The following is a 16,534-nucleotide window of genomic DNA, read 5'->3' as shown; positions in this document are numbered from 1 at the left end:
ACACTGAACTTGACCAGCCACAGCCACAGCCGGGGCCGAGGCCAAGGAGCAGAGTGTTGCGATGCGCGCGATCGTGCTCGCGCGTGTATCTGCAATAACCGGTTCCTCCGATGAGAGGTGTCGGCGGCTACCCGGGGTGATCACATCTGATCACCTGCGACGGTGGACGATTTGCATGGCAATACGAAATCCTTGGGTGTGATCGTGGGCGCGCAAGAATCCCGGTTCGGTTCCAACCACAAAGAACAAGTTCCAGAGTTACCGAGGGAAATCGAAAGTAATGCGCCGCGATACGGTATCGCGCGCGCTTTAACAGGTGTTAAGACCATTCCAAACCGGCCTAACCCCAAAAGAGGAGAGTGAACGCTTTGGCAGGTCCCTCGCTGAGCTGCGACCTGTATCGTGGCTGGAGTTTGAACCTTAGGATCGTGATTTGCAACAAACGTGTGCCGCTCGTTCCCGTAATCTGTTCGTGATTTATGTAGACGTGGGGCGTAAACGCAGGCACGCACTCGCACGCCTGGGGCGCAAGATATGAGGAGATAAGGCTTATCAGGTTTTAATGCGAACTGCGACCGGTTCGGAGAGTTCAGAAAACAGTAAATATTAGAAAGGAAAAAAAACAAGATACAAGAGAGAAAACTCCAAGAGTAATATCATACTTCGTGGCGGGTGTGTTCCTTGCTTGCACAGGGATCACGGAAGGTAAAGAGCAGATTATCCTGCCATTCCCAGTTGGGAGACAGTTGTAAGCTCTCGCCGGAGGAAGGCAAAATCCGGTGCAGCTCACCCATGTTTAATGAAAACGGAAATCGGATTAATCCGGATTTGGGAGAGTGCAAAGATAGCGATTCGGTGGAATGTTATCACTTGCCTGCAGCTTTTCGGCTGCGCAGGTTTGAAATCGCGATAAAAAAGTGCATTCCCGGGAGTTAGAAGCTGAAAACCCACCCAAAACAACTCTCGTGCGAATCGCGCAGATCAGATTACCGGTCCGGTTTGGCCAAGGTCCATTGTCGTTTGATCATTTGGTGCACAACGGGCCTAAAAATATCTGCTACTCATCTCCTCCCCTCATTAGAAGCGGGCGTTAAGTTATGAACGAAACCGAGATGAACCGAACGTCACTTAATGTGCCTCCTCCTCCACGACAACACACTAATTGACGTCAATTTTGTGCGAGCCGCGACAGTGGCCACAGTCGAGGCGGTCGAGCAAGTGTCGAACCGAAATCGAATCACTTCCACCAGACTTTGGACGGCGTGTAGGAGAGTGTGTGGGCAAAGGTCGTACAAAGAACGCGCGTTTACGCAATCACCATGTGGCGCCGCACTCTGCGCACTTGAAACCGGTATCAGGACCAGTACCAGGATGGATGGACGGATGGTCAATCGTCCTCATCGTCACTCTGTTCGGACAGCAAACACCTTGAGCCGGTACAGCATCACTCATCTCCGTCGCTCCGGACGGACACACCTTGGCAAGGGTTGCCACCGCTAATCCGGTCAAGGTGGTGGCACACGCTCTGTGCATCCGATCCGGTGCGATATTGAACGGCGAGGATCGTTTCTCGGGTCTAAATTTAGGACTCTGCCGCGGAAGAGTAGGCCGGTCAGACGAAAAGCGTTACCCTGCGTTACTCCACCGGTTCGGGTTGCTGCGTCAATAGTCACGTGCAGCCGGATGCTGTCGTTCCTCCGGTGTCTGCATCTTACGTATTGCGTCAGCCTTACGTGTGGTACGGGAGGTGATATCTTTTACCAGATTCCACCGTTCGCTGCAGGGGGGAAAGAAGGACGCCGGCGGCGCCTTATCGTGCTCCCTGTTGACACAAGACGAGCCCGCAGTGACGATGTTGACATCGACGCATCAAGTCCCAGTCACCGGGCCCGAAAACAATGACCGGGCACATGATGAGGTGGATGAGTAAGTCTCGGTTTCTGTTGCGTCTTCGTTTGTCTTCTGCTGGCCGGTCAAGCCTTTTACCTCGTCCCTCCTATCCGTAAGATGCACAAACTCGGTTCCGTTCGTTCACTGTCTTTCTGCTTTCGACTCCATACCGCGTGGTGGTGGCCAGACACTACGTGATCAAGCGCATGTACGATCGGAGGCTCGCCTTTTGGTCGCGTCCTCGTTCGATCGAGTTTTCGCTTGTCTGTTCCTTTTTTTTTTTGCAACTTCACCAGGTCCAGGTCACCAATACCAATATTTTTATGCACTGCGCCATCGCCGTGGTATCGATGAATCAAGATCAGAAATGGAACCCTTCTCGCTTACGGCTTCGCACCGCACCGATGCTTTCGCTTGGGTCTGGTATGGTTTCAGCGCGAAACGAACCACATCTATGCTACGGCTACAGCCATGTTTCTTGAAAACAAGATAACGCCACGCAATGCTGATAGCATTCCAAACTGCGTAGACTGTTTGTACAGGTGCCCTCGTGCGTTCCATTTACCTGCTTTTTCTAACCCGAGTTCAGGTATATTTTTAGACAAAATACTCATTCAAGCCGGTTCTGGTTTGGACAAGTTTTTCAAACAATGAACCCCCCGAAAAGATCGGGACACCATGATCTGCATTCTCAATCATAGACAAACTTCCTCGATGCGGCCATGCATCATGTTTGTCCCTGGCACTTAGAACACGGCCGGTAATGCGGAAGATCAACAGTGGCAGTGGCCGAAGCCGGTCCAATCAGAGGTGTTAATCATCGAATGTGGGTCCAGACGATGCACGAAGCGGCAAACCTTTTCTTATCAACTGGGGGTCGACCGCTAGAACAGGCGATGCCGATGTCACGAAGCCGGAGGAGATCGAGTTCACCAAATGATCATCTAATTAGAGGCAGTGTTACAACGTTACGTTGTCGTCGTCACGACATGGCAGCTGTTTCACATTTCGTGCGTCCGTTGTTTGACTAACCACCTACACTCCCCCCCACCTCCTGCTTTTCAAAAGCGTCATACATCCCCGGCACTCTTATGTAACTACGGCCAGCACAACTCATTGAACCACCTCGTTGGTTCGATCGAAACCTCGATCGCGCTGCGCGATTCAAGCATCCAGCTGTCGGTGCTCCGTGCTGTTGCTGGTGCCAAGCTGGTGGATCGTTCGCGAAGTGAACTTTTGCGGCCAAAGATCACTGGCCGGGGCTATCAAAATTACGCGATTGCCAGTCGAACCATCCGTGCGCCTCACGCCATTGGCTTTGATAACGCCCTGTCCGCCCTGTCGGTGTGATGATGTGCGATGGCGGAACAACAAGCGATCGCTAGGGACCAGGAACATCAAAATGCTCTTCATTCTACCGTTGGGCAGACCCTTCGCGAACGATTCTCGAGGGCCCCAGAAGAATGTGCAGCCAACCGTTGGACCGTTGGACCGTTGGCTTGATTGCTGGCCGCAGTGCTGGCGCAGGGCCTCGTTAATCGACTTTAATTGCATCGTACGATGATGGTGGGGTTCGCTGTACTTTCACGAGACGAGGGGGTCTTTTCCATTATATGCTGCAACAGCAGAACATCGAGCCCTGTCCCGGGAGTCATCTGAGAACAACAGGAATACGAGCGCATTCCCCGACATTAACCTCGCTCCTATATGTTGTTCTGGTTCGTCAGCATAAATGGTCTCTTCTCGTTGCCTCTTTTAGCTTCTCCTGTGAACACCACGATCCCTCTCGTCTACGGGTTTGTTCTTTCGTTCCTTCCACCTTTCTCCTTGGACGTTCTTCAGAGCTGGTTCCAGACTAGTAGGACGCTCTTCTGTCTGCGATCACTCGACAAAACGAAAGACGCACGTTATATTGAAAACTGAAACAGCGGCCGAACCATACCGGTCCGAAGCAGGGCAAACGGAATGGATCCGGATCAGAAGATATTTATATCCTCTCTCTGCCAGATGATGCAGCTATTTATATGCCCCTTTTTCCTTCTATTTCGTTTCGACCAAATTCACTTCTCTAAAACTCATCGCAACCACACGACAGGCCGCTACGGAGAGATCAGATAATTTCGGTGCGTACATCGCATTCTAGAACTCTATCACCGCCCACTCTGGAGTTCTGGTGGACACATTTCTTCTATCGATAACGTTGGGCTAACCAAACCATTAACGGCCCGTTAACAACTCGTAAGTTACAAATACACACGCGCACAGAGAACGGATCTTATCCACGCACCAAAAGCGACTCGCAGAACACGACACGCACAGTATTGGAAATAGCTTTTTGGTCACCCTTTCCGTCCCATTACTAAGTCAGAAAGTGATAAGCGAATTTCAATTGCGTACGACTGCTTACGCACTTCGAATCACCGTACGCACGTCCAGCGAGAAGATCGTCAAGATCGTCAAGAACCACGTACCGATCGTTCACGCCGCTCGATCTGCTACGAATGAAATGCGCCACGAATGCACCACGAGTTGCAGCTTGCAACTGCAGCCACAGCAGGGTCTAGCAGCACACTCACAGATGCACCCAACCTCGCCGGCGACACTTTGCTATCTGTGCGGTTCCAACGGTAGTTGGACGATAAGGTTCGATCTTTGCTCCACCACACACGAGCGCGCGTGTGGAGCTGTCGATAGCCGCGATCTTTTTAGCGGTTCAGTCGCCCCCTTGGGGCCGCTTTTGTACGCCACGAGGTTCAACGGCAGATGGCGGCACAATGGGTTCGTTTCCACGTTGTAGACACTCCGGATATTCCTTTTGAGAAAAACATGTTCATTTTATTTTTTAGTTTAAAGTGGTTTTAAATTTGAACCGATTTGAGATGCTCGCATCTGGTATCCTATTCTGATGATACGAGCATAAAACAAGAAGCAAAGATGAAACATGTAGCAAGAGAGCTTCCGAAAGTAGCGAAAGAACAAATGGTGAAAGAATAAAAATTAAATATCTCTACAACTTTCTACATCAAAAGTAGGAGCAGAAAAAACGCAATGGATCGCGTCCATCGTGCGTTTCTATCTTCCCGCACACGCACCGGTTTGTTCATTTTGAAACAAACAAAAAAATGAACCACGCGGATGATGAAAGACGCGGAAAGTCCGATGCAAGCGCTCTTTGAAACCATGTGGTCCGTGGTGAGCATAAAAATGGCTCATCAGGCGACCGAGCATAATATGCTGCAATGTCACCATTCGATTGCGTATGTTAATCGGCAATTAAGGTCAATGCACGCGTGATATAGACATCCATTATTCTGCTATTGATTAAAATATGTCGTTTCCTATTCCAATACCACGTTTCTCGATTTTACTTCCATGCTACTAACGAATACTACTCTGACTGAGTGTCCGCCAAACCCCCGGGTACACGACACGCTGTATCGTGACACCGTTGTAGCCGCGGCCATGGATTGTGAAATACTCTACACCACACGCACCTTCACTATTGACCGGACAGTTGCGGACGATTGTGAAACTACTACTGCATCACTTTGCATCTACTTCAATATAGAAGGACCTTGACTCGCCACGCCACACGTGAATGCACCTGTTTCCGGGGAAAATCGACTCCAACCGGGACAAGGTCCGTTGGAAAACTAAACTCCCGGTCGGTCTCATCAGCCACATTTCAAAGCGACCGACCATTCCGAGTCGAACTGTTGCATGTCGCGTTAATGATAATGCCATACATTTGTCCCCTCGCCTCATCCCCTCTGATGTATGTGGCACGCACCAAAGACACCGGATTATGGCTATCAGTCGTGCGGCTTTTATGTGGCAATTCAAACGATAAATAATGACTGCCTGCTGCTGGCCGTGTTCTGAGGGCTACTACTACCTTGTGCTGATTGATGATGGTAGGTGGTGGCTGATATCGTGCAATCGTTATCGCACATTGTCCGACTCCCGTCAATCGTCCAGCGTGGGCGTGTGGGTTGGAAAACCTGGCTGGGCTCTAATATTAATAAGAAAAACGAGACTCCCATCACGGAAGGGGCTGGCGTGGTTTTTTTTTTGGTCGGATCAATATTGATTGATTTAACGTACTATGTTTGTTGCTGGGTGCGTGCGATGAGGTGCTGAGGAGTTACTATTTTATGAACCAAGAAGCTAAAGCCTTTAAAAGACTTTCCCTTTTAGTTTCCCCTTTAGTTCCTTTGCCCTCCACCTGGAATGGACAACGCAGCTCAACCTCCCACGTGGCGCCCGTGTCATTGCGTGACCATCGCGGTGGCCTCAATTATTAAGTAATCGCACCAGCGCGTTAGGGCACGAACATCATTACGAATGTCCTTACGATCGATTCCGCGCGGCGGCCCACCATCAGGTAGCTTTTCCGATAGAAGCGTTTTTAGTCGATTATCACGTTGCCGGTTCCGGTTTGGCCGTTGAAAAATCCAATGACTTTGACCTTCAACGCATTGTCGCGTAATATTTGCGACCTGGCGGACGGTTTAAAGCGCCCGGATGATGCCAGAGTGTTCTTTTTCTAATGGAATTTGCGTTGAAAATGAAATACTCGCTTAAACTGAACCCGACAGCCCGCATCTACGCGCAAACCCACGCACAAGCCTGCAATGGTGTATCCTTTTCGCAGGGACATGTTCCGGATCGTGTAATTAATTAAATAAATTCTCACGCCAAAGACGTCCTAATTGTGTTCACTGTACAGCGCTGTACACACACGGCGCGTGCCCTAACCGGGATTGTTTTGGGAATTTCTATTAGCAGCTCAGGGATGCTGCCGGCCGGGATCCATACGACGGCATTTTTGTATAAAAGATATCCGGATCCGGTGTTTGGGCATCAGTCATCTGAACGAGCTTGCAAGGATAACGCTAGCGAATTCCTCGAATCACTCACTGAACTTACCCAAGAAGTCCAGTCCAGTTTGTTCGATCTAAAATCACACATTTAAAAACCAAACCACGCTACCATGTCTTCGTACAAAGTGCTCGGAAGTCTGATCGTTGTGCTGCTCGTGGTGCTGGCGTTTAGTGGCCACGTCGAGGCCGGCTACCGGAAACCACCGTTCAACGGAAGCATCTTTGGCAAGCGCAGCGGAAACTCAGTTGGTAAGTCCACATTAAGGTCCACATAGATCTGAGCAACACATTTGATCCCACATTTCTTCCCTTACCGCCGCACTACAGATTATGAAGGCAACGCCAAGGTCCTGTCGACCATGTGCGAAATAGCCGCAGAAGCGTGCCAGAGCTGGTTCACCGGACAAGAGCAGAAGTGAGCAACCGTGCGACCCTCTTCCCCTCTTCTTCACAGTGAAACCTAACCAAATTGCCGGGTGTGTGTGTGTGCTTGAGATTGTTTTCTGTCGCTATACTCCATTCGGCCGACGATGCATTGTGGTGCAACGGAAACGATATCACTGCGGACGGTGCGGAGTTTCCATGTAACGTTCTATTCCGGAATAAAATGTTTTGTGCTAAGCGAGCAGTAGAATCATAGAACAGCTTTGTTTCTGTAAATTCCTGGAATGAAGATGTGCCGCCATGCTAGCCTAGATGACACAATTAAGACGATGTTTCGATTATTGTTTCAAGCACCACTTTTATCTGACTGGCAGCAAGTACAACAGTAAAAGCTTGTACGAAATGTGTATTATGTTTTTATTTATATCACAATAAAATTATACCAATATAGTACGCGTTTCGGTGTGTTGTGTTTGTAGTGTTCGTGTTCGATAAGGAATATAAAAAAGAACGTTCGAAAACCCAGAACGCTGTTCTCGCCCGTGTCTGTCTATGAAAATAAAGGCTAATATTTGCAGACTTTTCACTTGCATTTAGGCGGGTTTGAGGCCGTGTGTGAGAATAGATGAGGAGCCTGAAGTGTTTGGTCTCCGACAATGGCCGGCAGGCGCTTTTCTTCGTGGTGAAGGATGGAATACCAACGGAATCACCATTCAGCAACTTAGCTATCACTATCAATTTGCGCACCCTTAATTTACTAAAACAAAAAATCAGTTCCAAGATGCACAACGCGGTCGCTGGAACACGAAAAATTCATCCCATGAAGCACCTTCGGTCGCGATGTGTATCACGGTAATAACATACGGTTCTAGATACTTTAGGGAAAGAGAAGACCGATTCAAGGCGCACTATTAATGTCAGATGCACGCCACACGCATAACGTTTAACAAATCGACATGGCGGAAGATAGGTAAAAAGATATTACAACAAAAAGGATTCAGTGCATCATAAATGCCATCGGTTACTATTGATTGTTTGGAGACACAATTGCTTGTTGGCTCAGCTTGGCCACATGCTTTCGCAATGAGTTCATATAGTCTTGTATCAGCGTTGTGTAGGCCTGAAAGGAATATAATAGAGACATTAGACAAAAGCCTGCGGATCGTACCCTATAAAAGCATACGTACAGTGTCTAGAACGTATCGCGGTATGTACCCCTTTAGATCCAGACACAGAAGCCACTGGAAAATGCATCGATCCTTTTGGTTATCCAGCTCACGCATCGCCCAACAGGAAATCTTATTTTCACCACTTGAAATAAAAATCACAAACAAAGTTTAGTTAGTGCAACAATTATTAGAAAATACCGTTCCACGTTACTTACCGAATGAATTTCGTCGTAAGCACCACACCCGGATGGTCAATACTAGTTGCCGCACTAACGTACACCTTGCTTCCCTTGGTGAATTTTAGATCACTGTGTCTATCTCTTGCGCTAGCTTCCTCCTCTAACAAGACACTTGGCAGACCATCTTCTTTCGCGCCATCGGCCGCAAAATCCTGCGCCCCTAGGCTTTTACTGAGCGTCTTAAATGCTGTCTCGTCCGTTGCTCTTTTCAGCTTCAATTCACTATGCGATTGACTCATTTTCGAGGAACCAATTGCTGGGGCTACATCACCACTGCTCTCATAATGGCCATTACTCTCGGTGCCGCTTTGAGCATCTTCCGAGTCCTGTTCGCTCCGTTCATCCGTTTCATAGGTTGGTTCACAAACCTGACCACCACGGCAAACCCGCCAACAGCGTAGATTAACAAATTCACGACACTTTACCACTCCTCCACCTCCGCCAGTGGTACTTTGGTAGGTAACATCGGTGTGACTGTCAATTTTCTAAAACGAATGTAAATTCTTAGGTTGCGCCCTTTTGGAAGTTACAATAGAATGTAAGCTTACTCGCATAATTTTAGATACGATAATCGAATGGTTCCATTTCGGCATGTCCTCAATTTTGTAGAATAGCTCCCTCAACAACCGCTCCGCCGGATAGTCAATGATGCCGGTCACTTTGTACACCTTACCGAGTTGATCCACCTGGCAGCTGTGGATCGTGTCGCCCTTGTTGGTCGTCTTTTCTAACTTCCAGTTATCCGATTCGAGCAGGTCGTATGCCGTGCGAACGCATTCCAATCCCATCTGCTTGTACTGATCGTCCTGCATCGTTGGAAGTAAAGGATAGTGACTCAATGAATCAGATCGCACACACTGGGCGGCTTTTTATGCGAACAGACGAGTAGAGCTATCCGAGAAGACGGGCCGGGAATTGATATTGAAATTACATGTACATCTTATTTTCTTTACTACCGATGTACCCTGTCGTGACGCTGTATCGCTTGAATCGATAAACAGTTTCAACGACAATGGATTATTCGGTTGATCGTGTTAAGACACGAATCGGATAATCGCTCAGTTGGGTACATTGTCCTTCAAAATGCTAATGAGAAGGCTTGCGCATACCTGGGCATCTTCGTCGTCATCTTCATCACTGTTGTGGGCCGATTCGAATGGTGAATAAAAGTTTCCTACACTTTCCCCTCCGGCTGCAATGGTCATATATGGTTGTAACAGTGGCGTATTAGCGTCGACCGAGGTGGGACCTGTTGCAGCTGCAAGGGAGAATTGTGTTAGTGTATTATGGTATCACTGAGACGCTACAAGTACTTACTCAAATAGTTGCTTATATATCGTTCCTGTGGTATGACGCGACAATCCAAAAACCAGGCTTCACTCCATGCCAGCACAAACGATACGACTATCAGCAGCACTTCAAACACCGGCTGAGACGTGGCGGTCCACTGGGGAGCGAGGTTAAATTGTTGATAAACTAAATAACATATGATCCCGGGTCTTACTTACATCGTAAAGAATAACTTTGCAAATGAGAAGACCGCAGGAACTGGTTGTTGATAACTGAAATGGTACGATGCGAGCAAGGCGTTTAGAACTATTTTTCTGCAAATGCTCGGAGCACCGGCATTGCTTACCGCTATCACTACCCAGTGGCTTATGCCCAAGAGTCCATAGCATAGGATTAGCACAATAAATCTAATAAAGGCCACCGCAACGACATCGAACAGCGAGGACTGGACAGTGTAGTGAACAACCTGAGCTTCCAGTGCGCTGAGCACGTTTTGTCCTTTGATCTGCAAAGTACCACACTCGAGTTAAGTACATCCAGCTCTCAGGTATAACAGTACAGAAGCTTACCACAACACAGATGATCCACAGCAAGGAGATGAACACGAGATCGAATGTAACGAAGAGACAGAAAAACCTCCGCACGACGGACATGCGACCCTGCTCCATGTAGCCAGCGAGGAGATCCTCGCTCAACAGATTATACATGCGATTAAAAGATTGCGATTGTGACCGGGACACTGCAAAAACGAAAGCAGAAAATGGAGTAGGCATACTTTGTGAATAGACTAAATGGCCCGATTAGAGAGGACGGCATTTTACTCACTGGCAAGCGTGGATTGGGGAGGCCCGCTGCCGTATCCCGGCAGCCCGCGATACATCAGCAGGCCTGGTGGATGCTGTTGGTCCTGCTGCTGGCGATAGATCGTATGGACGGCGGTCCTGATGGCATGTTCTTCGGACATTCTAGTTCAGCACTGAAGCATTCCCGATTTTCAGCGACTGGTTCGCATGAGTCCGTGAGCTGTAATCAAGCAGTGAAAGAGTTACGGATGAGTCATCGGCCCAACTTTGTTCGGTTATCACAAGTGCGACACATTTAGGAATGCGTAAGAAACTGATATCATGAATGATGAGTCCAACATTTATGCTCCAGCAAGAAACAAGCAAACATCAACGCACAAAGTGGAGTCCAGCGATCTGGTGAAGCTGCATGCGGAGATGTCCTCGAAGGCTAATAAGCTCTGACCCTCCACCTGCAATCAAGCGAGCGATACGGAGTAGAGTCGTAGTACATAACACGTCCCTGTAGTCACAATGTACATGGTGGCTTAAAGTGAACATTGAGACGAAATAAGGACACACGGATGCTCTAATCAACCTTAAACAGGGTGCAAAACAGCTAGTATCCTAGAACCTGGAATTTACCGCCAAATTTAAACCATTTCGTCGCGCAAATTGCCTGGAATCGTGACCCGGAATCGACCCGGAACGGTGGCAACGTCCGATTAGCGATAAGGCCGTGGTGATTCCTTTGTTTCGAACAAAGACGAAGATTAAGCTGCGCCGGAAGCTGTTCCGGACATCCGGAAGGACACCCAGCCGTGTCCTTCTTAAACGAATAGAACGCGGGCGGCGAAGCTGAACAGAATAAAAACCAGCAGGAGCACGAAAGATAGCAGACACTTGCAAATTTGGTAGGCGATTTTCATCTTTCCGAGCTGAAGAAGGTTCTGGCATGTATCGAGAGGAGAATAGTCGGGGATTTACTATTTTACAAACGCAATATTGCACTAACTTGGAAATTCCCACTTTACACTAAACTGAGTTTTTACGCAGTTTGCGTGGTTTTTATGGTCGGGAAGGTTTAATTTTCCAACGAGAAGCTCAACGGGACTTGCAAAAGACTCTAACTAGCGCTTATCACCTTTATCTTATCACAAAAATCACGAAATTCACCAAAATTGTTCAAAAAAGCTAAAAATTTCCCACTTTCGTAGAAGAATAAGAACAAGAACAAGAACAAGAACAAGAACAAGAAGAACTTTGTAAAACAATAAAAACGATACTTTTCTCCGTAAAACAATATTTTTCTATGTAAAACGATAAAAGTAATATTGTTAAAACGATAAAAACGATACTTTTCTCTGTAAAACGAAATTTACAACGAGGGAAAACGATAAAAACGAAATTTACCACGAGGCGAAATGGGGCGAAATGGAGCGAATTGTGTGTTTGTACTCGCGGGTTTGGGGGTCCAACGCCGTTCCGTTTTTATGATTTTCGGAAGATTTTTCATAGTACGAAAATGTTCCGTTTTGTGACGACGGGCAGTTTTTTTGAATTGGCAGTTAATTTTTTGACTCTACAAAAAAAAGTTTAAATCCGAAACCGTGCTGTAGGTGAGGGGGTAGAGAGAACTGCATCTTCGCTATCAGTATTCCCCCGTGGTCCTACCACGTGTCGGCAGGATCCGAATCGTAGTCTCATCGTAGCTGATTATCTCGTCGTATAATCTCCGGCGATCGCTCGAACATCGTTCAGTTTGTCTTGACTAGATCGTCTCTCGGCAGACCTCGTCCAGCATAAGCATCTGAGCACTCGTAGAGAACGGGAAACCCAATCTTTCACGGTCCCCGGTCGGTGAGGAAAAGGTTATCAGTATGGGGATTTACAGGCGACTTCCTCTGATGTTAATGCTGCTGCTGACCGTACTGACGGATCGCAGCGTCGCGACACCTACCAGTAAGTTAGTACGTGGATTATAGCGCATTTTGACTAACTCACCTAAAATTGCCTCTTTTTCGGTCATCGACAGAGTGTGGAAGAGATCTTAAGAACACGCTGGGAATTACCGAGGCCGGAGAGGGTGTGTTTCCTTGGCATGTGACGATAACCTACAACCATGGATCCTCCGACCACCACTTCCTATGCATTGGCACGATCGTGTCCGAAAGCATGGTAGTAACCGGTATGTAAAAACCGGCGTGTATCAAAAAGTATCAAAAGCAAGGGCTGATAATCGTTTGTACTTTTAGCCGCACATTGTCTGAATGATACATCGCATCCGGCGCGTTATCGGCTCATAGCGGGACTGAAAGATCAGCGCAGCTTGGAGGGAGAGTACAGCTACAAGGTGTCGCAGATAATTCCGCATCCCGGGTACTTGCAGGGCACCTACAACAACGATATTGCCCTGTTGCTTACGGATGGTGACATATTGTTCGATCCGAACAAGAAGGTCCTTCCCATCTGTTTGCCACGTGATGAAGCGGATGGCAGCGCCACCGTACAGGAGCAGTTGGACAAAAAAGGCTATGCAACCGGTTGGGGAATGACCGAGAACGGGAAGACGGGCTCGAGTTTAAAGTGTGGCGAGGTCGGAGAACTGGACGCCGATAGTTGTCGGGAGCAACTCTTCGAGCATAATCACTTTCTGCTCTACAACTATGCGGTGTTTTGTGCGCGCGCTCCGGAGAGTCGCAGAAACAGATCCACCGTTTGCTTCAGCGATCATGGCGGTGGATTATCCGTTTTCAAAGCAGATCGTTGGTATCTCTGGGGCATTGCAAGTGTGGCTGCGCATAACTCCACGGATGTGACCGAATGTGATCTGAACGGCATCGTTGGATTCACCGCTGTCGCAAACTACACCAAGTGGATCGACGATAATCAGAATGCCCAGAAACAGACCTACAAGAACTTGTTAAGGGATCTAAACTGTGGCACGTACCAGAACGAGACGTTGGCTACCGATTCGGGGAATGCTGTATCCTTTCAGTATCCTTGGAATGTGTTGCTGGAATTACAGCATGAGACAAGCATGTATGTCTGCGGTGGTGTACTGATACACAAGCGGTTCGTGTTAACGATAAGCCATTGCCTGGTTGGCATTCCTCCACAGTACACACTGTAAGTAGCTCACCTGCAGGACGACGACGTTCGTAGTACTCTAATGTTTGCTCTCTGTGTTTTCTTGCTAGAATCGTACGGCTTGGGGCGTCAACCAAGGATTCGGCCACCACCGGTCAATCGATCCTCGCCGAGCGGATCATTCCTAATCCCAACTTCAACGAAATCCACTACGGTAACAATCTGGCGTTGATTCAACTCAAGTACGATGCTGACATCACCAAGCCAACCATTAAACCGATCTGCCTGCCAAGTGTGACCGAATTCCTGCCCACCAACCTCACGCTAACCGGATGGATGCGGAATCAGCATCTCTTCCCGACTCTGTCACGTGACTCGATCAATACCGTTTCGGCCGCCGAATGTGGAGCACACTACGATGGTAAGGGTATGGAGCTGCCCGATGTATCGGACAGCCTCTATGGTGTGTTCAATACTGATCGGGAGAAGGTGTGCGATAACTACAACGCCGGCTCAGTGCTACAGTACGCCAAGTTATCGGACCAAACGACGCGCGTTTTCCTGGCCGGTTTATTGATGTTTAACTATCCCGAGAGCTGCTCCAATGGTTGCGAAACCTTCGTTACCACCGGGTACAACGCCTCGTGGATCTATGATGCGGTTAAGGATTTCCCGGCTAACGACTAGAAGATACCGCGAGATAACCGACAGCATCTCCGACAGAGCAGATCTAAGAACTGATTTGTTAAAATCAATATCTTGCGATGTCTTTCGTTCGTATTTGTCCATATGATACGAGCATTGTTACCTGTTTGCCACAATAAAATATTGCTAGTGTTTTTCTCTTTTACTTTTTACAATCTTCGGTGTAGGTTCTTTTGTAACTATTTATGTGAACTTCAAATTCAAACGTTACGAACTCTGCCAAAGTGTGAGTTTTAAGAGAAGTAAGCGAAATCCAATCGATTTAATACTAATCGATTTAGTACTAATAGGTCTTGAAGGAAACACCAGGAAAAAAAGTAATGCTGTTAGAATTCAAAGCAGGAGCGTGATAAATACGACTTCGCTTCGTGCTGAAATCGAATGCATGTAAATAATAATCTGTAATCAATTTTATCTGCGTTCATTACTTCCTTTCCGTTCTTGCATACAGTATGAAAAAAAAAGTTTATTCACCCCTGCAAGAAGTTTACATTTTGGCTATTTTCTCCGAACATCTTTGTAAAAAAAAAAATCGCATCTCAATAGATTAGATTTTTCTTCATTTTGCTTTTTATTTTTTGATAAATAACCCACTAAAAAGATATTACAAATACAGTCGAGTAAGGTACGAAAACCACGCCAAAAAAGTTTATCCACTCCTAGATGTTTATCTAGTTTAATATTACACATCACCTCCATCGTTTGCAATAAAACAATCCTATCATCTTTACATTAATTCTACCACAATAGCAGATATTTCTGGTACATTTGTTCTTTCCATTCAGTAACAATTTCTTGCAGTAATAGGTTGCTTCTGTGGTTCCATGTTAATTGAATTGACTCTTCAAAATCGACCACATTTCTAGCTTGAAATGTGATCGAGGAATGTGTATGCCATACCAAAATGTTCGTTTTTAAATATATTCAACAATTGATTCTGCAGCCTTTTAGAATGCGTATCTGAAGCCTATTGTTAGCTTGTATGAAGTACATAAAGAGTTTTCACTTCAAAATAATAATGTAATATTTTTTTCTCCCCATTTCAACAATGCACTTGATTTCTTATACCTCGGCTGCATCTTTTGAGACCCTATCGATGGCTTTGTCGCCAAAATTAATGGAGTTATGCAGCTAAGAAGCAAAATGAAGAAGAATGAAAAAACTAATCTCTTGATATGCGATTTTTAATTTTTTGACAAAGATGTTCGGAGAAAATAGCCAAAATGTAAACTACTTGCAGGGGTGGATAAACTTTTTTTTCATACTGTATGTAAAAAAGGATATGCTTGTTGTCTCCTTTACAAATCCTTGATGCTTATTAATTGCTTAGTTGTTCGTTAAGGACATTCAAATATCTTTTCGATAATTAGGTAACACTCAGAACGGCATCGATAACATCTTTGGTCGGGTTTCATCTTTGGGATTAAAATTAAATCGATACATAGAGAACATATTGACCATGCTGCGATGTGCGCTTTCAATTCTAGGAACATTCTACGGCACAAGAATTGCAAAAGAGAATCCTGCTCTACGCGCCAAGAACGCTCTGGAGTCCTGCTTCCTTACGGTTTGAGGGAAACCTTTCCACCCCATCGGACACGTTGCAACAAGCACATCGTTTCCTGCCCTTCGGTTTTCGATTATACGTTCAGGTGCAATTAGTTCTGCCATTTAAATGCGAGCTACTGTATTTTCGTCGTGATCGTGCTCGATGCATCCGTTTGGACCGATGTTGTTGGCTGGAAGGGCGGGGGATGTGCCACGACATACATATGGTAATCTGCATGATGATCATGCCCATCGCGGAATGTCTCTCCAAGTCCCCTGCTCCAGCTCCAGCTCATCCTTCGGTTCGGTTCAAGTCGGCTGCTGTCCTTCCCACGACAACTTTAGGTGAAAAAAGGCCCAAATTAAAGTTAAAAAGCCAAAACAAGCATCGTTTCCCCTTCGAGGCAAACACACTGCTGCGATTGTAATCTGCTTCTGGTTTTCCTACCGCCCACCGTCTCCCGCACCCTGATCGCATCGGCCCCATTGTTTGGCTAACGCGAACATCCTCGGACAACCTCCGGCCATGATATCATCTCTGACGAACCACAGAG

At 47.0% G+C, this 16,534-nt stretch overlaps 4 protein-coding genes across 10 annotated transcripts in view; 2 read left to right on the top strand and 2 right to left on the bottom strand.

The window, feature by feature from the left end:
* Positions 1-4,583, bottom strand: part of LOC125954606 (protein I'm not dead yet) — a 9,076-nt gene extending 4,493 nt beyond the window's left edge. The window contains exon 1 of one of the 2 annotated variants that reach the window (XM_049685055.1): positions 4,302-4,583. The gene's annotated coding sequence lies outside the window, so the exon portion shown is untranslated. The remainder of the gene's footprint in view (positions 1-4,301) is intronic. The other variant, XM_049685054.1, reaches the window with a different exon arrangement.
* Positions 4,584-6,760: 2,177 nt separating this feature from the next.
* On the top strand, positions 6,761-7,505 carry LOC125954676 (SIFamide-related peptide). The gene is made up of 2 exons (XM_049685157.1): positions 6,761-7,022; positions 7,101-7,505. Exons 1-2 carry the CDS (start codon positions 6,884-6,886, stop codon positions 7,190-7,192), a joined length of 231 nt encoding a protein of 76 aa, XP_049541114.1. The 5' UTR covers positions 6,761-6,883; the 3' UTR covers positions 7,193-7,505.
* On the bottom strand, positions 7,440-11,898 carry LOC125954603 (steroidogenic acute regulatory protein-like). 6 transcript variants are annotated; one of them, XM_049685048.1, is made up of 12 exons: positions 11,653-11,865; positions 11,283-11,587; positions 10,681-10,878; positions 10,425-10,594; positions 10,202-10,360; positions 10,074-10,127; positions 9,883-10,012; positions 9,675-9,823; positions 9,114-9,371; positions 8,542-9,050; positions 8,345-8,468; positions 7,440-8,277 (listed from the first exon to the last, which is right to left on the bottom strand). In XM_049685048.1, the coding sequence occupies exons 3-12, from the start codon at positions 10,817-10,819 to the stop codon at positions 8,182-8,184; spliced, it is 1,788 nt and encodes a 595-aa protein (XP_049541005.1). In that variant the 5' UTR covers positions 10,820-10,878; positions 11,283-11,587; positions 11,653-11,865; the 3' UTR covers positions 7,440-8,181. The 6 variants fall into 6 exon arrangements, with proteins under 6 accessions (XP_049541005.1, XP_049541007.1, XP_049541008.1 ...); XM_049685050.1 differs by having other exon boundaries at positions 11,782-11,831; XM_049685051.1 differs by lacking the exon at positions 11,283-11,587 and having other exon boundaries at positions 11,782-11,898.
* Positions 11,899-12,436: 538 nt separating this feature from the next.
* On the top strand, positions 12,437-14,570 carry LOC125954610 (serine protease 53-like). Its single transcript, XM_049685064.1, has 4 exons — positions 12,437-12,599; positions 12,673-12,825; positions 12,893-13,766; positions 13,838-14,570. Exons 1-4 carry the CDS (start codon positions 12,518-12,520, stop codon positions 14,412-14,414), a joined length of 1,686 nt encoding a protein of 561 aa, XP_049541021.1. The 5' UTR covers positions 12,437-12,517; the 3' UTR covers positions 14,415-14,570.
* The last annotated feature ends 1,964 nt before the right edge of the window (positions 14,571-16,534 follow it).

This window comes from Anopheles darlingi, chromosome 3 (genome assembly GCF_943734745.1).
Source record: "Anopheles darlingi chromosome 3, idAnoDarlMG_H_01, whole genome shotgun sequence".
Lineage (NCBI taxonomy): Eukaryota > Metazoa > Arthropoda > Insecta > Diptera > Culicidae > Anopheles > Anopheles darlingi.
The sequence above is the reverse complement of the archived record's forward strand: the minus strand, read 5'-3'. Positions and strand labels throughout refer to the sequence as shown.

Excerpts from the sequence above, each read along its gene's own strand:
- LOC125954610 (XM_049685064.1), top strand. The coding sequence starts at position 12,518 with ATGGGGATTTACAGGCGACTTCCTCTGATGTTAATGCTGCTGCTGACC. Across the intron at positions 12,600-12,672 it reads CAGCGTCGCGACACCTACCA|AGTGTGGAAGAGATCTTAAG; the intron begins GTAAGTTAGTAC and ends GGTCATCGACAG. Across the intron at positions 13,767-13,837 it reads ATTCCTCCACAGTACACACT|AATCGTACGGCTTGGGGCGT; the intron begins GTAAGTAGCTCA and ends TTTTCTTGCTAG.
- LOC125954676 (XM_049685157.1), top strand. The coding sequence starts at position 6,884 with ATGTCTTCGTACAAAGTGCTCGGAAGTCTGATCGTTGTGCTGCTCGTG. Across the intron at positions 7,023-7,100 it reads GCGCAGCGGAAACTCAGTTG|ATTATGAAGGCAACGCCAAG; the intron begins GTAAGTCCACAT and ends GCCGCACTACAG.
- LOC125954603 (XM_049685051.1), bottom strand. The coding sequence starts at position 10,819 with ATGTCCGAAGAACATGCCATCAGGACCGCCGTCCATACGATCTATCGC. Across the intron at positions 10,595-10,680 it reads TCCCCAATCCACGCTTGCCA|TGTCCCGGTCACAATCGCAA; the intron begins GTGAGTAAAATG and ends TCGTTTTTGCAG. Across the intron at positions 10,361-10,424 it reads TGTGGATCATCTGTGTTGTG|ATCAAAGGACAAAACGTGCT; the intron begins GTAAGCTTCTGT and ends GGTACTTTGCAG.